The sequence below is a fragment of the Hemitrygon akajei genome, chromosome 2, assembly GCF_048418815.1.
Source record: "Hemitrygon akajei chromosome 2, sHemAka1.3, whole genome shotgun sequence".
Classification (NCBI taxonomy): domain Eukaryota; kingdom Metazoa; phylum Chordata; class Chondrichthyes; order Myliobatiformes; family Dasyatidae; genus Hemitrygon; species Hemitrygon akajei.
Genome location: NC_133125.1, coordinates 21,684,990 through 21,697,889, shown reverse-complemented (window position 1 = coordinate 21,697,889; position 12,900 = coordinate 21,684,990). Strand labels below are relative to the sequence as shown.

The 12,900-nt window shown below is 37.9% G+C and overlaps 1 protein-coding gene across 3 annotated transcripts in view; it reads right to left on the bottom strand.

Annotated features, from left to right (window-relative positions):
• Positions 1-8,682: 8,682 nt before the first annotated feature.
• Positions 8,683-12,900, bottom strand: part of fer (fer (fps/fes related) tyrosine kinase) — a 156,440-nt gene continuing 152,222 nt past the window's right edge. For all 3 annotated transcript variants that reach the window (XM_073068125.1, XM_073068117.1, XM_073068134.1), the window contains one exon: positions 8,683-10,025. In XM_073068125.1, the coding sequence (XP_072924226.1) occupies positions 9,951-10,025 (75 nt within the window). In that variant the 3' untranslated portion in view covers positions 8,683-9,950. The remainder of the gene's footprint in view (positions 10,026-12,900) is intronic.

Below are 12,900 nucleotides of genomic sequence, written 5' to 3'. Positions count from 1 at the left end.
ACCACTGCACTCAGACAGTTTGAATAAGGGACTTGAGCATCCGCTTTTTTTGGTATCTGTGGGGGGTTCCGGAACCAATCCCCCGCGGATAAGGAGGGCCTTCATGTATATAAAATTATGAGGGCTATAGATGGGGTAAATGCAATCAGGCTATTTTTCCACTGAGATTGGGTGAGATCAGACTAGAGGTCATGGGTTAAGGGTGAAAGGTGAAATGTTTAAGGAGAACACGAGGGAGAACTGCTTCACACAGAGGGTGGTGAGATTGTGAAATGAACTGCCAGTGCAAGTTGTGGATGCAATTTTGATTTCATCATTTAAAAGAAGTTGGAAAGGTACATGAATGGGATGGGTATGGAGGGCGATGATGCGGATTCTGGTCAACAGGACTAGGCATATTAAGTGGTTTGGCACAGACTAGATGGGCCAAAAAGCCTGTTTCTGTGCTGTTGTTTTCTATGACTCTATGATTCCCCAAAACTACATTTGCCCAGATGCTCCGCATGAGTCTCATCTCTGAAAAGTTCTGCTGCTAATTTCAATTGTCTTCATTCTTATTTTACTTCCTGCTGCTAGACTTGGTCAAATGTTGCTTTGATGTCACTTGAGAGATTTTTCTGGCCTCTGAAATTTAGATTTGTCTCAGTTTGTCTGGAACCAAGTGGTCCTGGTGAAACTGTTAGAGATAGCTGGCCTGGGATTAGGCTCACCATCCTGCAGAAACACAGGTAAGGGTTTGTATTTACTTTTAAAGGATTTTGAGGAACTTTTAATTGTAACTATAAATATTTTAATCTATTTGAATGTTTTTTAAATATCTCTGGCAGCAAATTGTTTAAAGCATGTGGCGTGTTCTGAGGGTGGAGCTGAGGCTTCAAGAATCGAGGCCTGTATGCGGCTTGAAACCTGACATAGCTCTTAGGTGTGGAAGGTCAGTTTAGTCAATGATTTGGATTCAGATGAGTAAATCCTAGGAAGCACTGGGGCCAGGAGTCAGAGCAGTAGACAAGATCTTGCATAATCCTTTTCAGTAAGCAGTGCAACATAAACAAAAGACAAGCTAGTGTTTGTAGTGTGTTGAATTACAAAACAAAACAGGCTCTGGGGTTGTGTAAGACCAGACTTATGAACATCTGACTTTAGTTCACCCATAAAATTTGTAAAGATTTTTTTAAAAAGATGGCAGAGTTAGTTACAGAAATGCAAACATCTTCAGGAGTTACGGAACAGTAGTACCAGCAAGCAGAAGCAGCAGATAGTCAATAGGCAAATGACATACTATTCTTTACAGTGAAACTCCCTAGTTTCCTTGGCTGTTTAAGTGTAGGGAAGACCAGTTCTCCCCAGTGTCTTCTCTCTTTATCCCCTGCCGCATCAGAAAAAACCCCAAGACCAACCTTAGTGTCCCTCACCAGAGAAACCTCTTGCTAATTGGATGGCACACATTCCACATCTCTTATCTTCAACAATAACCCAAACAGGCTGAAAGCAGAGCAGACTACTCTTACAAAACTGCTAAATGAAATACCTACAGCATAACAGTAAAGATGTGAACCAGGGCTTTACAACAGTAAAGGGATTGGAGTTTAGGAACAAGGAAGCTTTGTTACAATTTTATGTGGTGTTGGTGAGGCACACCTAGAATACTGTATTCAAAGAGCAATAGGACAACTAGAGAGAAAGTTGGTCTCCTGAAGGATCAGTGTGCTTAGCTTTTTAACCATATAACCATATACAATTACAGCACGGAAACAGGCCATCTCGGCCCTTCTAGTCTGTACTGAACACTTAGTCCTACTGACCCGCACTCAGCCCATAACCCTCCATTCCTTTCCTGTCCATATTTTACTTTAAATGATAATACTTAACCTGTCTCTACCACTTCTACTGGAAGCTCGTTCCACACAGCTACCACTCTCTGAGTAAAGAAATTCCCCCTCGTGTTACCCTTCATCTTTTGCCCCCTAACTCTCAACTCATGTCCTCTTGTTTGAATCTCCCCTACTCTCAATAGAAAAAGCCTACTCACGTCAACTCTATCTATCCCCCTCATAATTTTAAATACCTCTATCAAGTCCCCCCTCAACCTTCTATGCTCCAAAGAATAAAGACCTAACTTGTTCAACCTTTCCCTGTAACTTAGGTGCTGAAACCCAAGTAACATTCTAGTAAATCTGTACTCTCTCTATTTTGTTAGACATCTTTCCTATAATTCGGTGACCAGAACTGTACACAATACTCCAAATTTGGCCTTACCAATGCCTTGTACAATTTTAACATTACATCCCAACTTCTATACTCAATGCTCTGATTTATAAAGGCCAACATACCAAAAGCTTTCTTCACCACCCTATCCACATGAGATTCCACCTTCAGGGAACTATGCACCATTATTCCTAGATCACTCTGCTCTACTGTATTCTTCAATGCCCTGCCATTTACCATGTATGTCCTATTTGGATTATTCCTACCAAAATGTAGCACCTCACACTTATCAGCATTAAACTCCATCTGCCATCATTCAGCCCACTCTTCTAACTGGCCTAAATCTCTCTGCAATCTTTGAAAACCTACTTCATTATCCACAACACCACCCGCCTTAGTATCATCTGCATACTTACTAATCCAATTTACCACCCCATCATCCAGATCATTAATGTATATGACAAACAACATTGGACCCAGTTCAGATCTCTGAGGCACACCACTAGTCACCGGCCTCCAACCTGACAAACAGTTATCCACCACTACTCTCTGGCATCTCCCATCCAGCCACTGTTGAATCCATTTTACTACTTCAACATTAATACCTAACGATTGAACCTTCCTAACTAACCTTCTGTGTGGAACCTTGTCAAAGGCCTTACTGAAGTCCATATAGATAGATAGATAGATAGATACTTTATTCATCCCCATGGGGAAATTCAACTTTTTTTCCAATGTCCCATACACTTGTTGTAGCAAAACTAATTACATACAATACTTAACTCAGTAAAAAAAATATGATATGCATCTAAATCACTATCTCAAAAAGCATTAATAATAGCTTTTAAAAAGTTCTTAAGTCCTGGCGGTAGAATTGTAAAGCCTAATGGCATTGGGGAGTATTGACCTCTTCATCCTGTCTGAGGAGCATTGCATCGATAGTAACCTGTCGCTGAAACTGCTTCTCTGTCTCTGGATGGTGCTATGTAGAGGATGTTCAGAGTTATCCATAATTGACCGTAGCCTACTCAGCGCCCTTCGCTCAGCTACCGATGTTAAACCCTCCAGTACTTTGCCCACGACAGAGCCCGCCTTCCTTACCAGCTTATTAAGACGTGAGGCGTCCCTCTTCTTAATGCTTCCTCCCCAACACGCCACCACAAAGAAGAGGGCGCTCTCCACAACTGACCTATAGAACATCTTCAGCATCTCACTACAGACATTGAATGGCGCCAACCTTCTTAGGAAGTACAGTCAACTCTGTGCCTTCCTGCACAAGGCATCTGTGTTGGCAGTCCAGTCTAGCTTCTCGTCTAACTGTACTCCCAGATACTTGTAGGTCTTAACCTGCTCCACACATTCTCCATTAATGATCACTGGCTCCATATGAGGCCTAGATCTCCTAAAGTCCACCACCATCTCCTTGGTCTTGGTGATATTGAGACGCAGGTAGTTTGAGTTGCACCATATCACAAAGTCCTGTATCAGTTTCCTATACTCCTCCTCCTGTCCATTCCTGTCACACCCCACTATAGCCGTGTCATCAGCGAACTTCTGCACATGGCAGGACTCCGAGTTATATTGGAAGTCTGATGTGTACAGGGTGAACAGGACCGGAGAGAGTACGGTTCCCTGCGGCGCCCCTGTGCTGCTGACCACCGTGTCAGACCTACAGTCTCCCTATGTTGTCCTATAGACAACATCCACTGCTTTACCCTTGTCAACTTTCCTCGTAACCTCTTCAAAGAATTCAATAAGATTTGTCAAACATGACCTCCCATGTACAAATCCATATTGACTGTTCCTAATCAGACCCTGTCTATCCAGATTATATATACCATCTCTAAGAATACTTTCCATAAATTTACCCACCACTGACGTCAAACTGACAGGCCTATAATTGCTAGGTTTACTCTTAGAACCCTTTTTAAACAATGGAACCACGTGAGCAATATGCCAATCCTCCGGCACCATCCCCTTTTCTAATGACATTTGAAATATTTTTGTCAGAGCCCCTGCTATTTCTACACTAACTTCCCTCAAGGTCCTAGGGAGTTGTGGAGTTGCAGGAGTTGGATGAGGTTGTGAGTGAAAGCTTATCTGTATTTATTATGAAGAAGGACATGGAGGCTAGTGAGTTCAGGAAAAAGAAAAGTGATAACCTGAAACATGTTGATACTATGAAGGAAGTGGTGTCTGGTACTCCTGAAGCACATAAAATTGGATAAATGTGCATCTTTGATGTAGTAAGCAAAGAAGGAGATTGCCAGGGCCTTAAGGTACTAGAAGACTGGAGGATGGCTAAAATAGTGCATTTACTTTTGAACGGCTGCAGACATAACCCAGGAACTATAGGCCAGGTAGTGTTGTGTCAGTAGTTGGAACATTACTGGAAGGAATTTAGAGGGACAGGATGTATTTATATTTGGAAAGACAAGGACTAATCAGAATAGTCAGCTTGGCTTTGTTCATAGGAGATCACATCCTTCAAATTCCATTGAGGTTTTTGAGATAGTGATCACGAGGATTGATGAGGTTAGGGAGATGGATGCCGTTCATGTGGGCTTTAGCAAGGCTTTGTCAAGATCCCAAATGGTTGGCAGGCCCAGAAGATTAGATTAACAAATTGGATACAAAATTGGCTTGGTGATCAGAGTCATAGTGGAGGGTCCTTTACTAATTGGAGACCTGTAACCAGTGGGCTTTGTGCTGGGGTATTTACCATTGGTCATATAAGTGACATAGAAGAGAAAGTTAACGGCATAATTAATAAATCTGCAGATGATACCAACATTGGTCATATAGTGGACAGTGAAGAAAGTTGTCTAATGATCTGAATACAACTGAAAAAGTGCGCAAGGCTATACCTTTTGGAATTTAACTCAAACAATTATGAAGTGAGGCATCTGGGAAGTTAAACAAGACCAGGACAAAAACCATGAAAGGCAAGGCCCTGAAGAGTGTTCATGAACAACAAAAACTTGGGGTACAAGTACAAACAATACTATGAGAAGGTCTAAGGCACCCTGGATTCTTAACATAAATTTTGTTTTAAATGTTCATTTTTTTTGTCTTCTGCATTAGTGTGTCAGTAGAAAAGAGATTTTAGATTTCCAAACATTCATTTTCCAAAAAAAGTTATAGAAGTTTCTGTATTTTGTTAAAGAAAGTAACATATTGAGTAATAGACCACTTTTCAAATAAAAACTTGATAACATTGTAGGTACTTAGACAAGTGCATGATTAAACAGGCTTGCAGTTTTGGGGCTGAATTGAGTTGGTGATCTGGTCAGAATTAATGATATCCTCAAAGCAGAGAAGTACAAGCAGATTCTCATCCATTTCTCAGTACTATCAGGGAACTTCATTCTACAGCAGGACAATGACCCCAAACACTTGACCAAGGCCATAAAGAACTATCTTTGGTGAAAAGAACAGAGTTCTGCAATAGATAGTATGGCCTTCACAGAGCCCTGATTTCAACATCATTAAGGCTCTCTGGGATTACCTGGAGACAGAAGCAAGCAAGACAGCCAAAGTCTGCAGAAGGCCTATGGCAAGTTTGCCTACATGCTCAGAAACTACCAGCTGATTTTCTTATATAACTGTAGGACAGTGTACCTAAGAGAATTGATGCAGTCTTAAAGGCAAAGGGTAGTCACACCAAATCTGGATTTCATTTATTGTTTTACTGATTACTTATTTTTATAGTTTTTTGATATTTAGAAACTTTGATTTCATTATTTTTGAAAGCATTTCACTTTACAGAAAATTTTTACATGTGCCTCAGACTTTTGCACAGTACGGCAGTCCTGACAGTGACGCAGGTAGATGGTGCACTGAGAAAGGCATACGCCATACTTTCATTCATCAGCTGAGGCAATGAGTACCTAAGTTGGGACATTATGTTACAGTAGTATAAATAGCTTGTACTTGGAGTATTATGCACAATTACTTCAGCATGCCGTAGGAAGGATATGATAAAGCTAGGGAGAGTGCTGGAGGGCTTACCTTATAAGGAGAAATTAGATAGTCACACTTTTTCCCCGCAAGGTCAGTGTGTTTAGAACAAGAAGGCATAGGCTTAAGGTAAAGATCTGATCTGAACCAAGTTTTTCTAGCAAGAATGGTGCTATGTGGAATGAGCTGCCAGAGGAGGTGTAAGAGGCAGATACTATTATGATTAAAGGCGTTTTGACAGCTATACGGATAGGCAGAAGGAAAATGCTGTTATAAGACTATTGAATGATTTCCCTAGATCAAAAAGATAACTCTTGACTTTACTATCTCATTGTGGCCTTGCACCTTACTGTCTACACATAGCATTTTCTCTGTACTGTAACACTTCATTCTGTCATGTTATTGTTTTACCTTGTACGACCTCAATGCACTTAAAAAAAATTATCTGTATGGACAGTATGTAAGATAGATTTTTCATTGTACCTCTGTGCATGTGACAATAATAAATCAATTCACATTGGGATAATTGTAGTTCCCCATCAGTACTAACTTTTTTTTTTGTAATATCTTCACTTATTCTTTTTGTATCTATCCTACTTGTTAGAGTACATTTGTGTGTAGTGTTCCTTCTCTTGTTTCTTAGCTCCAACTAGATTTTGCCTTTGATCGTTCTACACCTAGATTATAATATCCGTTCTAATCATTGTTACACCTTTTTCCATTTCCTTATCCTTCCTGAGCACTTTCTATCCAGGAACCTTTAACACCTAGTTCTTCACTTTTCTCATCAAGTTTTATTTGTCACCTACATATCATATTCCAATGTGGCTATCTGAACCTGTAGTTCACAAACTTAATTTAACACATTGAATATTCAACTACATTTAGTTATATCATTTCCATTCACCTGTTCTAGTACTCATCTCATGTGAAGCGTCTTTCTCCATTTCTCTCTCATTCCCTTAATTTTATTTTATCACTAACTAGAATCAGAGAGAAGTCCAGCACCAACAGGCCGTTTGGCTCATCTTGCCCTTGTGGAGCCATTTTGACTGCCTATTCCCATTGACCTGCCCTCCATACCTCTATCATCCATATACCCATTGAAACTTATCTTAAATGTTGAAATCAAGCTCACGTGCAACACTTGTGCTAGTTCATTCCACACTCTCATGACCCTCTGAGTGAAGAAATTTCTCCATGTTCTCCTTAAACTTCTCACCTTTCACCCTTAAGCCATGATTTCTGTTTGTAGGCCTACCCAACCTCCATGGAAAAAGCCTGCTTGCATTTACCCTATCTATACCCCTCAATTTTATATACCTGTATCAAATCTCCTCTCAATCTTCTACGTTCTAAAGAATACAGTCCTAACCGATTTAATCTTTCCTTATAACTCAGGTTCTCCAGACCTGGCAACACCCTTGTAAGTTTTCTCTGTACTCTTTCAATCTTATTTACATCTTTCCTGTAGGTAGGTGACCAAAACTGCACACAACACTCCAAATTAGGTCTTACCAATCTCTTATACAACTTCAACATAACATCCCATCTCCTGTACTCAATACATTGATTTATGAAGACCAGAAGCTCCAGTAATCTTAAGTATTTACCTGTAGTTGTTTTCACTTTGCCTTTTCTCTGATTTCTTAATAAAACTGGCCATTCATCAACAGAGAACTTTTATTCCCAATTAATCCTTATCTTAGACCTCACTGCTTAAGGTCTAACACCAACATTATATTTCAACAGAACCTCTACCATGCCCAGATTTATTTCCTAAACAGTTATGTTGGATATATTGCATACCAGCTAAAATAACTCATGAATATAGAATTATATACCTTCTATTATCAATTCTATCAAGATAATACGACTCGTTGACATAGGTCAGAAATGTGCCTGAATATTTTTCTCTTCTCCGTCAAACTCTTTACGCACTCAGTAGTGATTTTTATCCTTAAGTTCAATTCAAAGATTTCATATGATTATTCTCCAAACATAGTGTCTGTGCTAACAGTGGACATTGTTTTTTATTTAAAAAAAACATTGTAAGCCCAATCCCTTCTGTTTTGAATCCTTTCTCTTCTCAAACCATTAAACAGAAAAAAAATGGGTAACTTCACCCACCAGGAACAAGAAGTAGTGAAGCAGTCCTCAAACCATCTTGCACTTCAGCTGGCATTCGGTTCTAAATACAGGTAAAAGCAATAGTTCCTTGACATACACAGTCAATAACATTAAAATTGTCATTTTAATGCTGCTGATACTATATTTAGAGATTTTTATACTTTAGAATACAGCTGCAATAACCAACACAATAAATCCTAAATTAAGGTGGATGACTCCTTATGGGTTTTCACACAAAAAAAATCTATTCTGACTCATTTCTGACATTAGATCAGCAGTAAAACTAAGCAGTAAAATAATTAGTGTGAAATAAACAGTAATGTCCAAGAGCTGGGCCTAAAAGTGTACTTTACAATTTTCCAGTATTGATTAAAAACAACAACAATAGAGTCTCCATTCTTTTTATTAAAGGATTACATAAATATCAACAGACTTATTAGTGGTATTTGGTTTAAAATGACACAGAAGCAGTTCAGGAACAAGTCTGCAATTCACAATAGCACAGAATTCAGAGAATATAACATGTCATTTCAAAATCCCTGTAAATTCACTGTAAAAACAAAAGTACAAAATAAATAAATGTTAACACAGGATTGTTTAAAAAAAGTACAAAAGACAAGTTTCTGTTTGGTATTTTGAACATGATTTCCCCAATGGACATAGCAAAAATTTCATTTATTTTGGGGTAGAAATATTATACTGTACATCATTAAAAATAAGACTTTAAATTTAAGCAAACATTGACAGAAAGATTGAAACATTTTTATGAATTACATAGTTCCAGTGTTGAAAGTTTGTTTTACTTTCTTTGAAAAAGATAGAAGCTTAATATTAGTAAAAGAAAAGGTGCATTAAAAAAAATAGAATTCCGGTCTTAATTATGGCACCAAATAACACTGCAATGGAGCTTTTGAAAAGTAAAATATGACTTGCTATTTGTTATTATTAGTGGCAGCAATTATATTAAGTGGCAGCAAAATATAATTTGGTTAGTAGAAAGGTAATACACGTATATGGCACACAGCAGGAAAGTGAAGGGTTATAGCCACTGGGCTGTGGCAGCGTGAAAGGCATCAACCATGGGACATGAGGCAAGGTAGACCTTTACCTTAAATCACTGATTTTAAAGTAACTAGACATTCTGCATTCTGATATAGTCACGGTAATATAACAGCAATGGGCCAAGTATAGATCGGTTAGAAAGGATGCAATTAAGATGATTAAAAATTGTGGGGCAACTGAAAATGAAAACAGAAAATTCAGGAGCTACTCAACACGGAAGGCCACATTTTTGCAGAAAGCAACAAAGTTAAAGTTTTCAGGTGAACGTTTCTTTCTCTGCAGGTGCTGAGCATTCCTGTATTTTCTTATTATAAACATTATGGGCCTGTGCCAACTTAAAAAAGGGTCAAACTATCAAAACCATGCACTGAGAGGTGTTAAATCCCATTAATTGAAGGTAATTTAAATTTTTGACATTGCTGCAAGACCAATTGTTAATTCTTATATCACTTGAAAAAAATGGCTACAATATTTACTGGGGTCTGGCAGAATACAAACCATCTCCCATATTTTTCTTCAGTTTACATTTACCAATTGAATGTAAAATCTCATCTGACGTCAGAGATTAAACCAAACTTCTGTTGGTATCTCTGTTAGGAGTTCCCTTCACAGGTACGTTGGTATTGCAAGTCTCCTCTAGTGTGAAACATCTTTCCTAGGATTCTAATCTATAGGCAGTGAGAAAAAGCTTTTAGTGGCAATGTAAAAGCCATGTGAATTTCAAAATACACCACTGATTCCATAATGCACATTATAATAAATTTAAATGCATTTAGATTAGGATTATTTTTGTGATCTTCACTCATGGCTGGATAATGTGGCTATGTGATATTATGTCATAGGCGAATGTGTAGTCATGACTGTGGACAGTACACACTATCAATAATTCCATAATAAAGTCAAAGTAATCACCTTTTTTTTGCAGGCAAAAACACGTTTTATCCACCCAGTTTAAGGGAATTTATTGATCTTACTGTGACCAGCTTCAGTTTACAAAATTGATAACAGAAGTGTGAAATTGATGGGGTAAAAAAAAGAAAAAAATCCATTGAGCAACCAAGAATACCTGCTTAAAAATACTGAGAATTCTGTAAATACATTACTGCACCAAAACTTGCTTTTTTTCTGTGGAACTTGCCAAGCATTCATTTTTCATGTGCAAAGCTAAGTTTGCCTTGGAAACAGTGCAATGAAAGCAATTAAATATTTACCAAGTGGAAAACTGGGTTACAAATGTAAACTTCATTCTTTTTAAAACAAAAGCCCTTATATTGGATTAGTTATATAAAAAAAATCAATAAGATCAGTAGCTGTTAAATAATAATGTTACAAAATTTTTTGTAAACGCTGCACAAAGTACTCAAAATATACTTAGCACAGCTTAGTTTCTATTAACAATAATTCTCTAGAATCTGAATTCATAAAATTCCTATATATGGTACTGATGTTTACAAGATAGGTTTAGATTTAAAACAATTGTAAATTACTTTATTTATGTAAATTCCAAAATTGTCAAAGACCAATATTGCCTAAACATACTAAGCAAACTGATGTGTGACACATCAGCTCATGCTTGTAAACATTTGAAAAGTAGAACAATGGAGATTTTAGACCTGAATATTTATAAGTATCACCAATGGTACCATCATTTACAGTACAGTACTTCAAATTGTTTTATTATTTTATCTATATAATTGCAGGTACTGAGTTCAGTATTACAAATCATTAAGTGAAAGTAGGTAAACGTGCTGTTCTCATATTCAAATACCACAAGGGACAAAATAATTATAGCAAAAAAATTCTGGTGTGAAACAACATGTAATTAGCAAAGCATGCAGGAGCTCAGTTATTCAGCAATGCTTGCTTTATGCATCTTTATTTCAGTAATAATTTTCTGAAACAAAGATTCTTTCAGACTGTGTCCTGAAACTTATCACAACTTTCAATTTAGTTTAAGCAAGATACAACAGATAAATATACAGACATCCCACCTCTCCCGGAAGTTCCAGGAGTCTCCTGCATATTGATAGCGGCTCCCTGACGCACGCAAATTATATATATCCTAGAAATCGATATTTTGAGAGCAAGCGAGAGGGGTGGAGAGAGGAAGAGGGAGCGAGAGAGAGACAGAGAGAGAGAGCATCCTGATTGGTCTCTCTTTGCGCTAAGTAGACCTATCAGTTTTCTCTGTGGGCGGGCTTTACAGTCAATCTCTCTCTCTCTTTCATTGTCCATCAGTTCAGTTTAGTGTCCTGCAGCGCCATGGCAGAGTGTTCCAAAAAAAGAAAATATAAAACGTACTTCACCCCACAGAAGTTTGCCAGTTGATGAGTTCTGGGGGAAGCTGTCCAAAGTAAAATCTGTGAGCACAGAGCAGTTGAGATTCAAAGAGCTCTGCCAGTTGATGAAGCTGCTTTTGGTGCTGCCAAATTCTAACTGTGATGTAGAAAGGGCATTTGGCATGGTGTGTCACATTAAGACAGAATTCAGAAGTCAGCTGTCTCACAAAACACTTGTAAATCTGATGTCTTGCAAAAATAACAAATTCATTGACACAGACTGCTATGAGATTGAGACTTCTGGTAAAATGCTCAAATCTGTCAAGCAAGCCACATCACAGTACAAGGAAAGTTTGCAAAAGAAATAGAAAAGCTATTTGCATGAGCATTTAGCTATTGGCATTGAGACTGCCAACAAAATACTATATATGTGAGTGTGTATGTGTGCGTGTGTAAATAGTTTCAATATGTGATCAAATAAATTGTTGTGTTCTTTCATAATCAAATGTCCACCGACTCCATGGAGGTCGACTGGGGGTGGGGGGGGGGGATATGGGGTTGCGGGGGGCAGGGGTGGTGGTGCTATCTTCCTGAAATGAGTTTTTGCAGGGTGGGATGTCTGAATATAGTAAACTGAAATTGGAGTGAACCTTAAAAGATCTGTGGCAGGTATCCAAGCAATAAAAACTTGGCACATGCATAATACTTTGAAACATCACAGCTTCCTTATAAACCATAACCGGATCAGATGCCGGTATGAAATAATGAAATAAAACTTCTGCACAGCATTAAGAAAACAATGTTTTTTTAACAGTGATCTCCAGCTGACTTACTCTTCTCAAGCCATACTGAAGTCTGTGCTGTCTTAATAACAAATGGTGCTTTTGGAAATTCTGTGTATATTAAAGCAGGAGAATCATACAGTACATCTCTCCTGCAATAATATGGTAAATCCAAATTAAGAATTTTTTTTTTTAAAAAATGTGTATAAGGGTAAAAGACATACAGCTTTTTAGCCACTGGTCTTTCTACCTCAAATGACAGTTCTCCAAAGTCGTAACTACAGTTTTAATATGGATTATTTTTGAATGGCTACAGATTAGGAAATGCTGCATTGCGTCTGCAAGCTTTCTCTAATCTTTTTAAATAGTTAATTCACTGTGAGAAATCATTAATTCAGATTCTTGGAAAATAGGAAAGGCAGTTTATATTCAAAGAGTTAACATTCAGCAGTGAATATTTAAATGGCAAAACAATATTGTCC